The sequence below is a fragment of the Simochromis diagramma genome, unplaced genomic scaffold (assembly GCF_900408965.1).
Source record: "Simochromis diagramma unplaced genomic scaffold, fSimDia1.1 OVJJ01000205.1, whole genome shotgun sequence".
Classification (NCBI taxonomy): domain Eukaryota; kingdom Metazoa; phylum Chordata; class Actinopteri; order Cichliformes; family Cichlidae; genus Simochromis; species Simochromis diagramma.
In genome coordinates this window covers 3,834,139-3,853,993 of record NW_024386782.1, presented here as the reverse complement: position 1 = coordinate 3,853,993, position 19,855 = coordinate 3,834,139, and the positions used below count along the sequence as shown (strand labels likewise).

General features: G+C 37.2%; 2 protein-coding genes across 2 annotated transcripts; both read left to right on the top strand.

Annotated features, from left to right (window-relative positions):
- Positions 1–784: 784 nt before the first annotated feature.
- On the top strand, positions 785–10,538 carry cplx4c (complexin 4c). Its single transcript, XM_040017020.1, has 3 exons — positions 785–5,797; positions 8,598–8,685; positions 9,607–10,538. Exons 1-3 carry the CDS (start codon positions 5,631–5,633, stop codon positions 9,823–9,825), a joined length of 474 nt encoding a protein of 157 aa, XP_039872954.1. The 5' UTR covers positions 785–5,630; the 3' UTR covers positions 9,826–10,538.
- Positions 10,539–13,864: 3,326 nt separating this feature from the next.
- On the top strand, positions 13,865–19,571 carry rx2 (retinal homeobox gene 2). Its single transcript, XM_040017008.1, has 3 exons — positions 13,865–14,514; positions 17,562–17,818; positions 18,664–19,571. The coding sequence occupies exons 1-3, from the start codon at positions 14,232–14,234 to the stop codon at positions 19,102–19,104; spliced, it is 981 nt and encodes a 326-aa protein (XP_039872942.1). The 5' UTR covers positions 13,865–14,231; the 3' UTR covers positions 19,105–19,571.
- The last annotated feature ends 284 nt before the right edge of the window (positions 19,572–19,855 follow it).

Sequence of the window (19,855 nt, the reverse complement as noted above, 5' to 3'; positions counted from 1 at the left end):
TCACAGAAAATCATCTGTAGCTTTTTTATGGCTTCTAATGTTGTTATTAATTCCTTTTAATAGTTAATAAGGTGACAAAATATCACATGTTGATATTTTGCATTATTTTCCTCAACAAAAAGCATGCTTTTGTAACGATTTAGTTTAGTTTTTTAGTTACTTGAACTCAGTTATTTATTTTATTTTTTTTAACAGCTTCTTCTTTATTTTTTCATTTTTGTCCATTTGCCACCAGATGGCGTGAGAGTGCTCCACAAGTCAAACTCATCAGTGTAAAATAAGAGTTGGGCTGAGCTGTATTACAGTTTGTAAGGCTAGTATATTCAGCACCCTAATTTAGAAATAAGAAATTTAATCCTGTGACATGTGCCACAAAAATACAGCTCTGCTTCCTGGAGAAAGCAAACATCTGTTACTTTCATTCTAGCAGTCTGGAATAAGAAGCCAAAGGTTTGATCAGGCTACATTAACATGATGTGCAATACTATTACTAACAAGACTGTTAGTTTTGCCCTGAAGGAGTTAATATTTTACTTATTATACAGAACCCATCATTTTATGCTTATTTGCAGTGCTGTAGGAAGTGACTGTTCCTGAGAGATGAATCTTTACTAGCAGGAACATTTTAAGTGCTTCAGCAGCAAAGAGATGAAAGGCAATAATAAATAGAAAAAATTATTAAATAAACGGTGAGGTGTAAGATAAAATATATAACGGTGGCATGGTGGTTAGCACAGCAAGAAGGTCCTGAGTTCAATTCCACCATCAGGCCGGGGTCTTTCTGTGTGGTGTTTGCGTGGGTTCCCTCTGGGTACTCCTTCCTCCCACTGTCCAAAGACATGCAGTTTGTGGGGATAGGTTAACTGATTAAATTGCCCATTGGTATGAATGCGGGAGTGAATGTGAGCGCGAATGGTTGTCTGTCTCTGTGTGTTCGTCCGGCGACAGACTGGCGACCTGTCCAGGGTGTACCCCGCCTCTCGCCCTATGACAGCTGGGTAGGCTCCAGCGCCCCTGAAAAGGATAAGCGGAAGTGAATGGATGGATGGATGGAATAAAAATATAATGTTGAAGTAGACGGATGATCACGATGGCTAGTTTACTTACACACTGTGTAAGTACTGTTTCACAATATTTTACATAATATTGGACAAAAACAGTTACATGCATGTCAGTGCTGTGATTTTATCTAATGAGCAGTGTTGATTGTAAAGTCTGACTGCAGCAGGAAGGAAGGACCTGTGATGTACTTCACCTGAGTCTCCTGAGCAGATGTAGTCTGTGATCTATTCTTTCTTGAATAGATCAGAGAACATTCAGGAACCTAAAGGAATTTATAATTTCAATCTCTTCTCTTCTCCGATCCAGCAGAGAAGCTTTGCACCTCTAGAGTCTAACGTCTGTTCTTTGTTTTTGTTTGTTTGTTTGATCTGGAGGATTTTGGGGTATGAACGGCCGGGTCACTGCAAAGCATCTCAGTCTGATTTAAGTATGGATTATGACTAGGACCCTGCAAAATGTTCATGGACATTCTTCTTCAGGATTTTCTGGTAGAAAGCAGAACTCATCGTTCCATCAATTACAGCAAGTCATTAAGCAGCAAAGCAACACCAGACCGTCACAATACCACACTACTATATTTGACTGGGAATGTAGTAAGACACAAACCTTCTAAATATTTGAACTTTTGTCTCGTAAGTCCACAGAATATTGTCCCAAGAATCTTAGGGATGATGATCAAGATGTTTTTGGCAAATGTGAGATGAGCCTTTGTGACCTTTTTGGTTTCTCATCTCTTCTTGAGTTTCTTTAGATTCGGACATAACATGTTGCTTTTTGAGGTCTTTAAGCCTGCTTCACTTTGTCACACACGTTATATTTGGATATATTATATTTGGACATGTTATATTTCTTGATTTAACAGATCTGGCAGTGATCAGGCCTGGATGTGGCTCATAAAATTAAACTCAGCTTTACATGATACATTTAATTACTTTTTCACATAGGGTTGGATAAGTTTGATTGCATAAGAGGGGTTGGATAGCCCCTTTCTCCTAATAAATTAAATCATCATTTTAAAACTGAATTTTGTATTTACCTGAGATGTCCTTCTTAAATTTTGAAATTACTTTAATTTTAAATTACCTGAAACATTTAAGTCTGACAAATATGCAGAAAACCAAGAAATCATGAAGGGGGCAAATACCTTTTTGCAGCACTGTATGTCTTAGCCTGGAGCTCTGACCATTACAAACATCCTCCAATCGAAATGTCTTCATTTTCCAAAAACTTTATCAAGATCTGAAAGAAGTACTGCTACTTACTGGTTTAAATGAAGTGATATATCTGTAGTGGGCAGTCTGGCTAACACCAACACAATCTCCATGGATACCATGCCCATCTGTGTGACGCCTGCTGCATCAGAATTTGCAGCTGTGGCAGTCAGACTAAAAAGGAAATCAGTGTTTGTCTTCTAGTGTAATATTGGTTTTAAGTTACTCAAAATGATGAATGATCAAAGTCTTAAGCTTGAACAGTCATTTTTGTGGAGGCGAATTTTTCCATATTTGCTCAGCCCAGGTCTACATAATGCTCTTTCTGCTCTGTTAAATTTGTAGTGAACCACGAAAAGCTAAAAATATTCTAATCATTATTGTACTTCACACAGAGGTCAGATTTCCCCTGAGGTAGAAATCAAGCAAACAAGAATAAAGCCTGCACAAGTAAGTGCGAGTTTTATGCTTTAGTAGGTCAAACACACTGTCTGGGTGTCTGTACCGTAAGTCTTACATAAAAAGTAGATCACCTGGAAAAAGTCCAAAACTCGTCGTGAGACCCTGGAGGATGGGATGAAGAAGAGATTCTCATGCGTCACAAATGGACTTGTTAAAGACATGGTGGATTACCAGGTCAGAGGTCAAAGTGAGAGAACACTTGACCACTTTAATCGGTACCTAGTACAGACAGACGACTGTACTAGGTCTGTACTAGGACCTTAGTACTAACAGATTGGACCCCCTTATGTCTTCAGAACAGCCTTAATTCAACAAGGTGCTGAAAACATTCATCACAGGTTTTGGTCCAAAGTCACATGATAGCATCACACAAATGCTGCTGATGAAGCAGATCTCCTGTTACACCACATCCTAAAGGTGCTCTATTGGATTGACATCTAGTGACTGTGAACTCGTTGACATGTTAAGGTATGGAGCAGTAAGGTCAAACGCATTGTTTCTGTGGCCGTACAGTGAGGAGTATTTAAACTGTAGGTTACCTGGAAAAAGTCCAGGAGTCTTGGTGAGAGTCTAAAGGATGGGATAAAGAACCTATGAGTCACAATAGGCTATGGTAAAGACGACTTGGATTACCGTGGCAGAGGTCACAGTAAGCCAATTCTTGACCACTCCTCTGTCTGTATACTCGCAGCAAATAACCTGTGGTATAAAGCAGGTGAGCTGTAGTGACACAGGCTCACAGGCTAAGCTGTGGCAGGGTTGTTATAGCTTGGCAGCATCTCTTTTTTGTTGTTTGAATTCACAGCAAGGACAAGTGAAGAAAGAGATCTGAAAGATGTGTTTGGTCTCTTGTGTGCATTAATGAAGCAAGGACGATTAAAACAATGGTCCTAAAGGAGTTTTCAAATTTTGTCAAAAGACTTAAGAAAGTATGACAGAAAAAAGCAAAGGAGGCTAAAATAGTAAAAACAAAATTACATAATTGAATGGGACCTCAAAAGTTTTCTGTGACACTAATAATAATCTGTAAATAGACATAACATTCATCAAGCAGTAAATTAAAAGAAAGCTGACGTCTTCATCAGAGAAAAAATCCCACACGAATTTCTAAAATCTCTCAAGGGATATTTCATTTAGACGTTTCCATGTCAGTATGTTCATTAAGATACACTCACAAACCACTTTATTAGGTATACCATTTCGAGATGATTTGAGTTTTGAGACATGGTGTGTTATCCTGCTGAAAGAAGCCATCAGAAGATAGGTATGTTGTTGTCATAAAGGGATGGACATGGTCAGCAACAATACTCAAGAGGCTGGTTTATTTGAACAATCAGTTGGGATCCAAAGTATCCCTCACCATTAAAAGAACACCACCACCAACAGCCTTAATAGCTGCTTGAAGGCGAAATGATTCCATTGATCCACGCTTTCATCTTCACTGTCATTTTTCCAATCTTCTTCAATTTTGGTCTGTCTATACTGTAGCCTCAGTTTCCTGTTCCCAGCTAACAGGAGTGGAACTCGGTGTTGTCCTCTGCTGCCATGGTTGTAATACTTTGGCTGCAATGAGTTAGTTGCTGTGCTTTGTATCAGTTTGAAGTATCTGCCCATTCTCCTCTGGCCTCTGACATCAACAAGGCATTTTTACACAGAGAACTGAATATTTTACAGTGTCTGTAAATCCAAGAGAAAGTTTCTGTGCAGTTTTTCAGTTCTGGGTGTTACAGAATGTTTATGTTATGAAAGTGTGACGTCCACAACATCACTAAAATACTCCTTAGCTCTAACTAGGACAATATATGGCAGTCATGGCAGACAGGAACGCTTCAGGACACCTTTGAAGTATCATTCGCCTCTTTAATTCCTGTTTTAACATGCAGATAACCTGCAAAATCATTTTTAACCAATGCAAACTGCACTTAATGTGTGATCGATACACAAACTGATACAGACATTCTCTGCTTATATCATACGATTTGGCAAGAGAGGAAGACAGGAAAGCTGGGGACAGTGCACAGGACAAGACACGCAGTAAATGGCCTCAGGAAAGCTTCAAACCCAGGACTGTGCATCAGCCCTGTAGCTTATGGGTTGCCTGTTAAACCCAGTGAGCTAAACCATTTTTATGTAAATGTCAGTGACAAGAAAATCTTGCTTTAAAATATGAACCATTTTTATTTCTACTTAAAGGAAATCAAGGCAGCTCTGTGACTGTAGAGTCCACCTTTAAAAACAGTCAATACTGTGAAGCTCAATAGGAAAAGAATAGTATTTTCCAAGTGTATAACTCATGCTAACCCTAATATCAATAAAATAACAGTTATAAATAATAATATAGTAACAAAGAGCTGTGCAAAAGAGTTTTCAGTGTTTTAACCTCAAACTCAAATAAGTTCAGTATCATTCATGATAAATAGCTGTATCTGCTGTAGCACTGCTGAATTTAACATCCACTGTGGTAACCACTGTTTATATGAAATGTACGTGCGTACGTTTGCATTATGGAAGTTATTTATGTTTTACCTACAGTTAGTTTTTATTATTCGATCACACTAGTTCCATTGCAGTGACTAGTGCTGGTTTGGCAAGTAGATAATAGTGAACTACACCCAGAGGGTCTATCCTGCTCCATCTTGTTGACAAGATAAACACTCTCCATTGTCTGCAGGCTGGCAGTTATGAGCTAAGCTCTTTATCGGTTTTACTCCAGCTACAAGTTATTGACACGGTCTAATCATCTTGACACACATCTAGGGAAGTTTGTATACAGCTCTTGTAAACAGTATCTTGTTTTAAACATACAAAATTTAATTTTAACGTTACCCTTCTCCTCTCCACCGGCCCTTAGCTTTACGCTTTCCCTGTAGGACTGAGAAAGATTACAGCTGAAATATGGCATTCCTCATGAATCAAATGTTAGGTGACAAGTTGAAGAGTTTTACCGGAGGAGGCGGTGAAGGTAACGATAAAGCAGGAGCAGAAGGAAAGGAAACAGCAGAGTCCAAAGGCATGTCCAGAGAGGAGTTTGAGGAGTACCAGAAGCAGATGGTGGAAGAAAAGTGAGTAAACCTTTGCAGCATTGGATGAAACACTGAAAAACAGTGCCTTAAAATAATGTTAACAACAGCTAAACTGGATAGCATGTTTACAACTATTCAGCAATATGTTTTTTGCACTGAAGTCACAAACTAGTGGTTAACATTTTTAAATGACAATCTAAGTTTGATGTAAGTGTGAATACTTGTGTGTTATTGTGTGCTTGGACTGGCGGTTTGTCCACAGCATACCCCACCGCTCATCTAATGCCAGCTGGGATTAAAATTTATGTAAATGTTTAAATGTTTAACAGTGTGTAATTTTTTTATTAAAAAGGGAAAGATACAACTCATGTTAAGCGCGGGCTGTATTACTCATCGGCAGGATTAGTAATACCAGGCTATCGCGTCATGTTTGTTCCAGAGCTGCAGATAAAAGCATATAGCACCGATAAAAAGTGCCTATCTTAATCTCAAAACCCACTCATGAATCACTATTACATTGTGGACCATAGTAGCAACATTTAGAAAGAAAGAGGTTCGTTTTCATTCCCTGTCAATACAAGCTGTATTCTACATTTCAGACATTTGTATGCTGACCAGATCCCAAAAAACTAAATGCGGAGCAAAACACTGTGTTTGTGTGGGACAGTGTGGGACAGGTTAGCATTGGTGGGAGGTGGTCTGAAGTTTTCATATGCAAAAAGTACCAATACAAGAATCGCTGTAGGTTACCAAATTTGCATTTAGCATGTAAAGTCCAATGTATTTCTAAGTACAAGCAGCCACTTAATTTTCTTTGTACTAGCTTCCATCATATTCACCCAAATCTGCAAAACGTGTTACTTTTTGGTGATGCCTACCTTATGGGGAGAGCATTAGACAAGCTAACTTCCACTTAAATGTAATAATCCCTGCTCTCTTTACATGCACTGGGCATAAGCCAGACTTTAGGGCTACTTTGCCCTTTAGTATGAGCTGCATGATCTTAAGACTCATTTTGGAGTCAGCTTCTGCCATTATGAGAAAATACTGTCAGTCAACATTCTCAAACTGTATTGTTTTCTATAGTGTGTGGCTGTGTATGGACTCTGGAGTCTTACTTGTGTGACTACATATGTGACATCAGCGGATGTGAGACAGGCTTATAGTTTAGCTTTAGGTACGGTTTATTCCCTTGAGGCTCAAATTAGCCAGTGAAGGAGATTAAGCTCTGTGTGTAATAACACGGTTTGGTTTCAGGAAGCCACCATTAAACATGTCTGTTAAGCCAGTGCGTTTTAAAACAATAATTATTTAATCACCTTAAAATCTGAAGGGATGCTACAATGTAAGCTAATTTCAACTAAGTGAAAAAAGAAGGTCTTAGGGCAGACTGTATAACAGATTACAGTAATTTTTGATTTATTATTTACTTATTCAAGTGGCAAATGGCAGTTTAGTCTTAATCCAGTTCAGGCAAGTATGGTGGTCAAAAATACAGGTTACTGTTAATTTAATAAAGGTAAGTTCACCAATACTAATTTCATTTAATTTGTGGTATTTTTTTATTGTGATTTTTTTAAAGTAGATTTTTGTCTTTATTTAAATGTTTATGAATTTTTTGAAGTTCACCAGTTTGGTTTTTTTTTTGTAACTTTTTTCTTTAAAGATTATTCGAGCTATATTCTACAACAGGAAGTTGATGGACAACACTGAATAATAATGTTAGTAGAAGTGATTAAAAAATTGGTCTGCATCTTTGATTTTTTTAGAATTAGTAAAAACAAAAAAACAAAAAAACAACAAATAACCTAACTAAGCTATTCAGGATAAGCTAAAAATTTACTTTTTTGAGTTACTGTGATTCTATTTGAGGATGAACTGCATTTAAGTAGCTAAACGCTAATATCGCCTTTGTGTATAAATGGCACAGCAGTGGGAGTGAATGAGGTGAAGGAGTGCAGCCCTGGCCAAAACATCAAGTAACCCCGGATTTGGGCCAACTGCTAGCTTTCCATGTAGCTAATCTTATTATTAAGCAGGGCATTACTGCAGCTACAGTTACAGAAGTGGGCTAATAGCACAAATTACGGTTCTCTGGTCCTGTTCTGCTGCATAAATGTTGGACAAGTGGTGGTTGCCAGGCGACGATATGTCATTATAATATATTAAATATATTGTTTTTTGTACATAAATTAGATGTTACTGTCATTAAATGAAAATTATATGTTGCATCATTTGTCCATGCATGCTAAAAATGGGTCCCATTAGCCTGTTGATAAGTGGTAGCTTGGCAAATGATTTCAGGGGGCCTGAGATGTACCTCTACTCCAAGTCTGGTCCCTCAACTTCTGATCACATAGGAAGAGTTTGTGGACAAACAGACAGTCAGACAACTACTTAATCCTCACAGATCCACACAAGGTCAAACACAATAGATGAAGGCAGGAAAACAAGATCTGTGCAGTGAGACTTGCTGATCAGCTTAACAAGATAATGTTTCATACGACATTCTAATTGACGCAGCTGGCAGTCCTGGCATGTCTTCTTCTGCTAACAGTATGATGCGTGTGATAACATAATGATATGAAAGGAAATATTTACTTATATTAGATATATTTTAGGGATTCTGAGCATTTTGGAAAATATGATAAATAAATAAATAAATAAATAAATAAAATCATATGATCATACATTAAATGTATGGTAAAAATAAAAACAATTACATTCCAGTGATTGATTTACTGTTTCTTTTTCCTTTAACTCACACTCACTATGTGGCAGGGTTGGCCTTGTAACTTGTTCCATTTACTGGCTTACATAAAGTGCGTGCATTTTGCAGGATTCAGCGTGACAAGGACTTTGCAACCAAGAAGGCTGAGAGGGCAAATCTCCGAGTGGCTTTAAGAGATAAATATCGACTTCCAGATGTAAGAAACTCTATCAACTATATATTTAGTTGCATTAACCTTTACATATATCAGTTTATTGTGCCATTTTTCCAAGTGTATCTCATTTACCAATGTTATTTTACTTTTATTATTATTTACTATTTTGATTTATTAATTATATTTATTATTTTCATCACTGTATTACTGTTTTTGATTTTCATTAAATCATTTGTATTACTTCTCCGAGCATTTTATGTGTGTGCAGCAGTTTAATGTCTGTACTATTGTGCTTAAATGTTCTATATAAATATGTTTACTCGAGTTGTATCAACTTAATTTTAACTTAGGTAAGTTTACTCTGTGACTAGTACTGCATGATTTCTGGCACAACCCTTTTAGAATTACTTTACTTACATAATTACTTTCTTTAAATGGTAAAAATCCATTATTTTTACACATTAATGCAGTTGCTATTGAACCATACCAGTGCATTTGTATAGTTATTGTGAAACATTTCATATTTTCATCAGATTTAAGTAAATAATGTTTCCACATGAAGGTGAACACAATTTTTTCAACAGGGATTTGGGGAAAGGATACTTTTTAACACAGTTAATTATACTTATATTCAAAATAAAATGTGTATTTTACTTATTTATTGTGTAAGTACTGTAAAGTAAGTTATTTTAGAAAAAGCATGCAATTAATTGCATGTATTTGCTATTAATACTAAGAAAAAGACTTGTTTTTGGGTTACTAGCAAAGCTGACTGAGACTCATAAACTTTTGTGGATGTTACTAGTAACACCTGATTCATTAATATGATGCATTTCTGCCCAGCCATAATCATTCAGTCTCTTAAACAGCTCTAAAGTGCGTTTCCATGGTAACTTATTAAATCTTTGGGTTTTAACATCATTCTGAACTTACTGCTTTACAATTTTGTGACTTTTGTCACAGAGCACTCAAGACACGGCATTAGTGGAGATGGCTGGGGATGACATTGATGTGCCAGAAGAGCTTGCAAAAATGGTGGATGAGGATGAGGAGGAAGAGGAGGCCAATGACTCTTTCCTCAATAGACTTCAAAACTTGGACATGGACACACTGAAAACCAAGGCCCAGTCAACAATGACGGAGATGAAGCAGAATGCAGAGGAGAAATGTACCCTCATGTGATAACTACTTGTCTAAAACTCAAAGTATAAAATATATACAGTGCTCGCATTGTACCCAGGCCTTCACACATTACTTTTCACCTGAACTGCAGCATTTGAAATTAAGTGTCTATTTCACAGATAACTGCTTTTGTTTTTCAGTCTTCATACTCAGACTACAGGTTAAAGTGCTTTGTTTATGGAGCGCTTCTCTACATACAGGTGCTTCGTGAAATGATCCGGCCATCTTCACTTCACTTTTGCTACTTATACACACAGTATGACACTCAGTACGGTCATTTGTATTATATTTAATAATTTAAATATCTCTTCATCTGTCTCTGTAAAAAATTCAATAAAGATTTAAGGGTTCTTATTTCTTATGTTTGTGATATTCATTCAAAAACTGTCTTTAAAGAGGTTAAATTCCCATTAAGGTTAAAGCATTAAGTTCCTAATCTGGATGAGTGGACGAGAGAGAAACTCTGGTGATTATGACAAACTAAAAGATTAAAAGATAAAGTACCTGAACGCCCCAAATATCGTTTTCTTTCAACTAACGTCTATCTGCATCATTTTCGCAAATACATTTATCTCGGATGAGATTTACTGCATATTTGGAACTTTATTTGACAGGAATTTGGATTTGCTTTTATCTACAGAAGACATTTTAGGTCACAGAGTATAATCTAGGATTATGGGCCATAGGATTAATCTAGGACCCATATACCTTGTTATCTCTTCTATTAATTGACAATCATCCCATTATATTTTTTTTGTTGCCGAATACATTAAAATGTAGTTTTTAACACCTCTGTAGACATCGGCGATATCCTTAAGAGATATTTGAAATTTCTGGGCAACATGTTTTTAAATCATTTCATTTGGGCAGTGACTGGCTTCAGTTTCAAGTCTTTAGACGTAAAAAGATCGCATTTTGTGCAGACTTTTAATAATAAGCACAAAGTGCACATTTACAACCGAACACCATGTGACAGATTAGACTTTTCTTCACATTTGAACATGAGCTGATCACATCTCCCAGCATTTAACCCTCCCTTTCCATTATGCCTGTCATTCCCCTGCTGTTCACCATCCCCCTTTCCCCCTGTAAGCTGACACAGCGCCTTTAAACATTAGCTGCTTTCTTCCTAATGGGATCTCAGGGACTTAAACTGTCATCTGATAAAACTAAGGCGCTTGATAGCTGCGCTGCACCCTCTTAACCAATTTGTACTCAATTAGGATAATGGGGAAACAAGCAAAGAGGGACAGCTTTAATATATTAATATTAATGTGATAAAATGATTATCAGTTTCCCTTGCTTATGACCTGGCTACTATTAGGAGCATCCAGCAGGTGTCATATAAATACGATCTGTTATTAAAGTAGTCCAAACATTAAAGGGCTTTACAAATGATTTATAATTTATAAGTAGATACCTGCCAAAAATGACAAAAACAGTATAAGAGTCTGAGTTATCAAACGAAACAATTCAGTATGGACTAAAATCCGACTTTACATACACACATTTTACATACATGCTTTAGTTTACTAAAACTGAGCCATAATTAATCGTATCTACAAATATGCCTTCACAGATATCACATGTCAACATGATGACCTACTGTAACAGGGATTAACTGCAGCGATGGTGCTTTTCCTGGTTTGTTAACCTGGAGCAAGCTTTTCTGCTCCAAGTAAATAAAGTTTCTTTATACAACAGAAATTCATTCCAATTTCTTTAAATGGTAATTATTGTTTTTGTAGAGGCATTTCACTTTCAACATGCAAATATGTGAGATTTTGCAAAATAAATGCCTGTCAGAGTCACAGCTAACATTGTTTAGGGGTGAATTCTGATTCTAATGAAATAGGAAAAATAATAACTTTAACAGGTTTTTACTTGCTATTCGTTTTTCCCCCCTGACATATTGAAAGTTAGAGAAAGGTGACGCTGCACAACACCTTACAGGGTTGGCTTCCTTCATAGTAAACATATGGTGGCTACTTTACTTACCAGCAAATCTCTGCCAGGGGGGCATCTTTAACTTCTTTATTTATTCACAGGCAAAAGTAATAGGCTTTTCAGTCTCTCCTTTATTGGAAAACAACTTTGACAACCCAGAAAAGGTGGTCAGCCAAAACCACTTAACCTATAGCCATTCAGCTAATAGATCGGACTGACAATGTAGCTCGGTGGCTCAAGTGAGGCCAGATGGCTTTAAACTAGCTAGATTAGCTTTAGGTTTCCACGGATTCTTGACCTTCTCACTGACTCCTAGAAGATGGTTTATTCCCTGCTGCTCCTTTATTGTGTGCCAAAGGGCTAATAATAAAAAAACCAAAAAAAAACCCCAAAAACAAATAGGATCAACATTTACTACCCAGCAGATTGCTGGACTTATGCAGTTACACTAACTGTTATTAATTATGCAAACATGTAAAATTGAAAACTTCGCGAAAACTATCTATCTAAAAAAAAAAAACACTTTACGTCAGAATTCACAGCAAGAGTCTCAGTGAACCTCTTTGAAGGCAATTTGTATTTTTTAAAAGAAAAGTTCTGGATTTTGTTTGGCATGCCAAGAACACCTAAATATATCTTAAGGTAGGTGAGGTGAGGTCAGTGGAAATCTCCAGTCAAGTCTTTAGGCTAATTAAGGATGGGGTTGATCTCTGCAACACCTACTGTAGCATCTACGGCTTTGGCTGTGCCAGCTGGCATGGGTGAATCTTGCAGGCTGTAGAATGAAATACCCAGTGCCACCAATCCAAATCCACTGTGTACTATCAGAAGCAGATCAGCAAGATTATGTGTCGATTATGTGTTGATTTGAGAAATGCAAACATGGTACTGAAGAAAACCTTTTAGCTAAACAAGTTAAAGGAGTGAAATGGATTATGTTGAAAAATTGACTGCTCAAGCATGAATTACTTAATTATTTGTCAAGTGGGGTGCAACCTTACTTAGATCACTATTTTTTGCCTTTTTGGCTTTTTAAAAAAAAAGTATCATTAGACAGTGAAAAGTTATTACAATGATTATAGTATACATGTATATTTGAACCCAATATATCAGTGTGTATTCCACTTTGAAAAATGTAATGTGATTAAATCCATTTTAATTTATCAAACCTGGTAAAATGAGTAGTGTGAGGATTAAAATCTTTCACTTGCTTGAATGAAACATTATTTTACGTGTTTACAGTGTGCAGCCATTTAAGTGAAGTCTATCTCTGTGTCTTTCCTCTCTTATATTGTCTATAATGAAGGGATTAGTAGGGGGGAAAAACTCTCAGTACAAGCCATTATCTTTCAGACAATAGATTTTTTGAAAGAAAGTTTTGTTGAGCCTTCATTAGCAATGGCCTCCCTCTGTGGTCTGAATGCAGGACACATTTGGAGCAATTACTTGACCAGAAAACAACTGTCAGTCATTCTTAAAGGGGAAGGATTCCAATTAATAAACCTCTTAAACTCTTTGATTTTACTAGCATTCAACCTCCAGCTTTGGTGTCTTGTGCGGTTAAGGAGGAGTTTTGTTGGGGGAGACATGTTACATGTTCTTTCTGCACAGAACTTCAGCAGTAGGTCATTTGCTCAGTTGTTTGCAGGGGATTTCAAGGACTTAACAGGGAGTAACAAATGCCTACGGTAGATATTGTTAGAGTCAGTTGTCTACTTACGGACTGCAGAGACGTCATGTGCGCAGCCTAGCCTGTGGAAGGAGAACGAAGGAAGGTAAGATTACTTTATGTACTTTCTCGCTATGCATTCTGTCAAATATGTTGATAAACACTTTCTATAAAGACGATTTATATTTAGGCATGAGATGAGTTAAATTCACTCTTTTGTGCCCTGAAGGCAATCACAAAATGTATCCAGCTAAATTCTTAACCATGCTGATTGCCTTCCTATTTGACAAACTTGAATCACATTACAATAGAAATGGGAATCAGTGTAAACTCAGAATCAGCTCAATTTAAAAAAAAGAAGAAGAAGAAAATTTTACTCACTCAAATTGTTTAATTATGTAAAATAGTTTTTACTGAATTAATTCATAATTCTTCCAACTTTTACCAGAAGCTAATATTCCCAATAGGGACTCCTGCTCTCATTTTAAACTAAAGGATCACGATGAGCAAACTGGGGCTCCCGTAAAGTCCATCAAGACTAATAACAAACCGTTAAATTACCTTCAAGTGTAGAACTTTACATTTTTGTCTTTTTTTTCTTTCCTTTTATTTCTTTTGCAGACAGATATGTGAATTGGCTTTGCTCTTGTGGAAACGGCCTGCACACTCCACAAAATTCTGCTCTGCTGCTCTGTGTGAAGCAGAACAACAGGTGCTCTGCCTCGTCTCACTTGGTAGCCTTTTGCTTTTCTCTGACAAGGAAAAAGAGACAGTGTCTCCGAAGGTTCGAATGCATTTGTCAATGGATACCCTGGGAATAGTGGATGATAGTTGCCTAGACAACTATGACATGGCAAAAGGTGCTGGGTCAAGTGCCGGAGGCAGGGTTCACAGTATCGATGTCATACTGGGATTCACTAAAGACCAGGACCCTTTACTCCATTCAGCAGAAAGTGATGAAAGCCAGAAAGCAAATGAAGCAAACCCTCAGGATCCTGAAAAGATGGTCCCATCGGACCACTACGCTCACCTACCAGACCTCGGAGACAGCTCCCAAAATTCTTCCTACCATGGTGAGTCTTTTAATAAAAGGCATAAAAACCAGGAAGTTTTTTCCTCTCAGTTTAAATCATTGAGGGGATTTTCTTGTTAACCGACTAAAGAGTGGAATTAAACCTGTACTAAGGTTGTTAAGATCTTGTACATCCAGTTTAAACATAGTACACACATTTCTGTATCAGTGCTCAGGCGCTTTAAGCCATCGTGTTAATTGAGTTGCTTTTCTGAAACAACTTGTTTAAATACACTAGTTTTGCACCTCATGCAAAGCTATTTAACAATAAGATGCAATAAGTTCTGGCAAGTGGTAAAGTAACTGACAAACTTACTGTACTGAAATATTTAAGTTTGTGTACATGCTAAGGACAAAAAATAAGCATTACTCCAAACTTTACAGCCCATCAAATTCAAAAGTTAGCCCAAGTGTTTAAATAACTTCAAGCACCCAAATTAAACTGCTCACTACTGAGTTTCATCAGCAAAAATTATACATAGATGAATAGATGGTGTGGTTTAATTTTATCTATATGTTTTGACTAACGCTCTTTTATACAAAATGAAGATGTGAAATACATTTAGTGTCTTTTACATAATTTTACTTTACTTTCACTTCGGCACTTAAACAAGAAAGAAAGCTATCTTACTCTCTTCATACTTGTTAGCTGCAGGTGTAGCTACTAACACAAAAACTGATTACATATTATTATGTTTTACTTGTAAAGTAACTGGTACATCTCACTGGAAAGCAGACCATCCAGTTTGCCATATTTCTTCCTTTACCTTCTGAGGATGAAAGTAGTGCCTGTCGAAACAAGCAAGGCAGGTGGGACCAGTTTGAAATTAACAAAAACTGAGTGTAATAAGTATTTAAGAATAAAGTTAATTGTCCTGCATATATCATAACCAGAATTACAAAGTGCTGTAGAACAACTAGATAGAAAAACAATTAAAAACACAGTTTATGTGTATGAATAAACAGGTTACACAGACAGGAAAAATAATAAATACAACTAAAACAAAAAGACTAATATAAAACAAAGGATAACCCCCAAAATATATTATATTTTCTTCACTTGTATAACACTTTTTAGAACACATCGATGCAAACCAACCAATTCTAAAATTGAAAAACAATTAAGTTTAACTGGATGTTTTAACCTCTTAAGCCCCAAGCCTAACTGATCTCCTGCCTTTTGCCCCCGTATCAGGGGGCGTTGGGGCTTAAGAGGTTAAAACTTGAGATGTACATGGCTCAGATCTCCAAGAATAAGAATTATTATCGTTATAGAGCACATCGTTCATCGTGGTTTTAGCACAGAAAAGAGCTTGATGTCATTTATCGGGACCAAAGATAAAGATTTTATTAGTTGTATCTGACAGTGACTTGACTGAAGAGGATTTGTGTCTCCCTGGTCTTTCCCAGGAGACAGAGCTGTTTATTTCATTAGCAGCGAGCTGAATGACAACAAAGGAAATGGTTGATATGTAGTATGGTTCTACTAGCTTTTACTGAGGGTTCCTTTATGACAACTCATTAGCTTAAAAAAACCTATGCGCTTTTATTGAGCTTACATGCTATATGCTACAGATATGTCATGCTACATTGCTATATGTTTTTAATTTTTGGGAAAATGACAAATTTCTTCTGCCTTGCACACTTTAAAGAGTTAAAACTGTGTGTGATTATAGACACCTCCATATTTACAGTGGCCATGCTTCAGTGTGACTGTTTGCTGGACAACAATACATATTTCATACACATTTTGTGGACAAGGGTTGAATTCTGGATTGTAAAAGATGACACACACAAAAATCCTGTATATGAAGGATGAAATAAAGCATGGTCGAATATACATTTCTGTGCAACTGCTATTTTATTACATATCTTTATCGTGAGTCTTTATCCCTGCAAGTTAAAAATATAATTCCAAAGCCAAACAGTAGTTCTGCACCAGCTTTGAAACTTGTACCTCAAAACTGTGTTTTAATATTTAATGTAGGGTTTACTATAATGTGCATTAAACACGAGTCCCTATAAATAAGTTTTAAAGTTCGGCAGTTTAGGTTGATTTGACTGGGCGCGACTTTAGAGAGGCAAGGCTGAGATGGTTTGGACATGTGCAGAGGAGTGATAGTGGATATACTATATATAAGGTTGTAGAGGATGAAGCTCCCAGGCAGGAGGAAAAGAGGACGACCACAGAGAAGATTCATTTATGCAGAGAAGGAGTAGGTGAAAATTGTGACAACAGAGGATGCTAGGGACAGGGTGAGGTGGAGGTGGAGGTGGAGGATCCCTAAAGGGAGCAGCCAAAAGAAGAAGAAAAGCAAGTTGGTTTGTTAAATTAAACATAAAAAAAGAAAGCAACCTACATTGAAAGATTTGGAAGACTGTTCTTTGATTTGTATAAAAGCAGTCACTTTCTCCTCACGTGCACTTTTAGAACAAAGATACTTTTTATCCATGACCATATTGCGTGGAACGATTTGCTATGACTAATGAGCTTTGGTACATCACTCACATGACTCCCTTGCTCTACTTTCTTAGAAAGCACAATCGGCACTACAACTGTTTACCTGGCTTGTGCAGAAGCCAGTTGTCAGGGACTTGCAGGTTTAACTGGTAGCATCTGTCACTATGGGATTACTGCAGGGAGGAATTCAGTGAAAGACATGATGTCATTTAGACCTAGCCCTAACCCACCCTAAGGTTCATAAGCCTTTAAAGGGCTTTGAAAAGAGTTTTTAATCATTGATTTGTTTTAACATGGAAGCTAATAAAAGATTTCACTTTCTTAGTTGGTGGTAGAATAATGCATAAAACATTTCCCCCAAAGTATTCACTTCTTATTAGAAAAATCTTACATATATCAGGTTTTCTCGGTTTCTGATGACTGAAATAACAAAGGGCAATTAGACCATTTATCATTGTTTGCCATAAAGTGGAAATATATAACAAATGTTGGACATTTAAGTAGTGTGCAATTTAAGCCGAAACATCAAAGCACTTTAAAACCTTAGTTTCACTGCTCGGTTGTGTCCTTTTGTTGTTGTTTTTTAGAATCTGACATTTTCTCTGGTGACAAATGTGAGGGAGAGATGAGCAACTTGCAAAAGGAGGCAGATGATGCTGAGGGATCACCAGAGACCACTAAAGATGAAGAGCACGCTAAAAAGAAACACAGAAGAAACCGCACCACTTTCACCACCTATCAGCTTCATGAGCTGGAGCGAGCCTTTGAGAAATCTCACTATCCAGATGTCTACAGCCGTGAAGAGCTGGCAATGAAAGTCAACTTGCCTGAGGTTCGAGTTCAGGTAAAGGCAATGTATCTGAAGATATAACCACATGTCATCCAGATATTCTCACAACCTAAATAACACCACATGGACTGATTGATAGTGTTTACCAATCTTCCAACAGAAATCCATGAAAGAAATGAATATTTACCAACCGTTTGTGTTTAATGAAGGGTTAGAAAAAATCAAAAAAGTAATATGGAACCTGAGTGGGATGGTGTTGATATGGAAGATTATTTGTTCACCTTTTAACAAACATGCTTTTTCTTGGAGGATTCATTATTCAAAGCTAATGATCCGATGACCATATTGCCTGAAACTCTTTGGCATGATTAATGGGCTTTGGTACACCTGACTCCATTTCTTGGAAAGCCGAATCACTGTTTACCTGGCTCGTGCAGAAGTCAGTTAAAGTCTCTGTTTAGATTAGAGAAGGCACAGACTTACAGGTTTAACTGGAAGCATCTGTTACTATGGGATTACTGCAAGGGAAAATTCAGTGAAAGGCATGATGTCATTTGCAAAAGGTGCAGCTATTGGTAGTAAAAAAAAATTGTATTTTATTCAGAATCAATTTTAAGGATTTACTTAGTTTTTTCACCATACAATCATATGGCATTTAACTGTTAATGCCCTTTATGTTCACTATTGCCCAGAAAGCAATTGTCCACTTTTAGGTCAAATACTGTGCACACAGACACAGAAAAAAAATATTGCACCAACTTGTGTTATTACTAGAAAATACATTTGCAGCCTCCATAGTCTCCAAGATATATTTTATTAATATTTTAGTTCTTGCTAATGTAATTCAAGGCTTCCTTGTCCATGCATCATCCCATTTCATATCATTTTGTTCGGTTCAGGTGTGGTTCCAAAATCGAAGGGCAAAGTGGAGACGTCAAGAAAAGATGGACACCACAACCATGAAGCTCCATGATTCCTCCATGCTATCCTTCAACCGTCCACCGATGACTCCAAACGTGGGGCCAGTAGCCAATCCAATGCCGCTAGATCCCTGGCTGACCTCACCTATTTCCAGTGCCACACCCATGCATACCATTCCAGGTTTCATGGGTTCACCTCAGAGCCTGCAACCCACCTATCCAAGTCAAAGCTTCCTTAACGCCCCGCCAACGATGGTCCAGTGTATGCAGCCACACATGGGGCCACCTCCTTATCAGTGTCCTCCCAGCTTCAATGACAAATACCCAACGGAGGATGACAGGAGTTCAAGCATTGCAGCACTCAGGATGAAGGCCAAAGAGCACATTCAGTCAATGGATAAAACCTGGCAGCACATGTGATGTGAAGCAGACAGATTTGATTTAGCTGGTTCTCTATCACATCAAGACTATCTCTCCACTCTGTTACATATTCCATATGTAGGGGAAATGATTCCCCTTTGTCAGGGTGTGCGGATACTTCTTTAAGACACTCCGGCTTGCCCAGTCAGGCCCCACAGCTTGACTATAAAACAGCTGTAGAGATGTGAACGGAATGTGTCTCCGAGCCTAAAGGCTGGAGATATAGTCTCTCACTCAGAGATCCGAGGTTACAATGTAACCACATGTTCCGTTAATGTTTACAAACTCCCTTTAAAGCGTTTGACTCGTGTTCCAGTGACTCGGACACGTGATACCAAAGAATTTTTTAAAAATCTATTTTATGTCTAACAAACGTCTAACCATTTAAAAAAAAATCACTTTAAAATGTATTTAAGTTTCAGCAACCCTTGTTTTAACCCTACAAATACAATTAAATCCCTGCCAGGTTCTTGAACAGACTCTTGTTTAACTTTTGTAATCATTCATTTTGTAAACCTTTAGTGAATCTCTATTGAACTGAGATGAGAGATGGTACATAGAGTCATGTTGGCAGAAGTAGCAATGTTTTTGTATTGTACTACAACTTGATGAAAAATTCATACTTGAGATTTTATAATTGAGTTGTGTTCTGACTGTTTTGTGGTGGTAAGATATTTTACAACACTGTCACTGTTTATGGATGCATTATGTACAGGTATTAATGATATATGTTATTTCGATATAAGATTTC

Bases quoted from the DNA above. Each gene is read 5' to 3' on its own strand.
- cplx4c (XM_040017020.1), top strand. From the start codon at position 5,631: ATGGCATTCCTCATGAATCAAATGTTAGGTGACAAGTTGAAGAGTTTT. The intron at 5,798-8,597 runs GTGAGTAAACCT...TGCATTTTGCAG, and splicing joins AAGCAGATGGTGGAAGAAAA to GATTCAGCGTGACAAGGACT. The intron at 8,686-9,606 runs GTAAGAAACTCT...CTTTTGTCACAG, and splicing joins ATAAATATCGACTTCCAGAT to AGCACTCAAGACACGGCATT.
- rx2 (XM_040017008.1), top strand. From the start codon at position 14,232: ATGCATTTGTCAATGGATACCCTGGGAATAGTGGATGATAGTTGCCTA. The intron at 14,515-17,561 runs GTGAGTCTTTTA...GTTGTTTTTTAG, and splicing joins CCAAAATTCTTCCTACCATG to AATCTGACATTTTCTCTGGT. The intron at 17,819-18,663 runs GTAAAGGCAATG...TGTTCGGTTCAG, and splicing joins TGCCTGAGGTTCGAGTTCAG to GTGTGGTTCCAAAATCGAAG.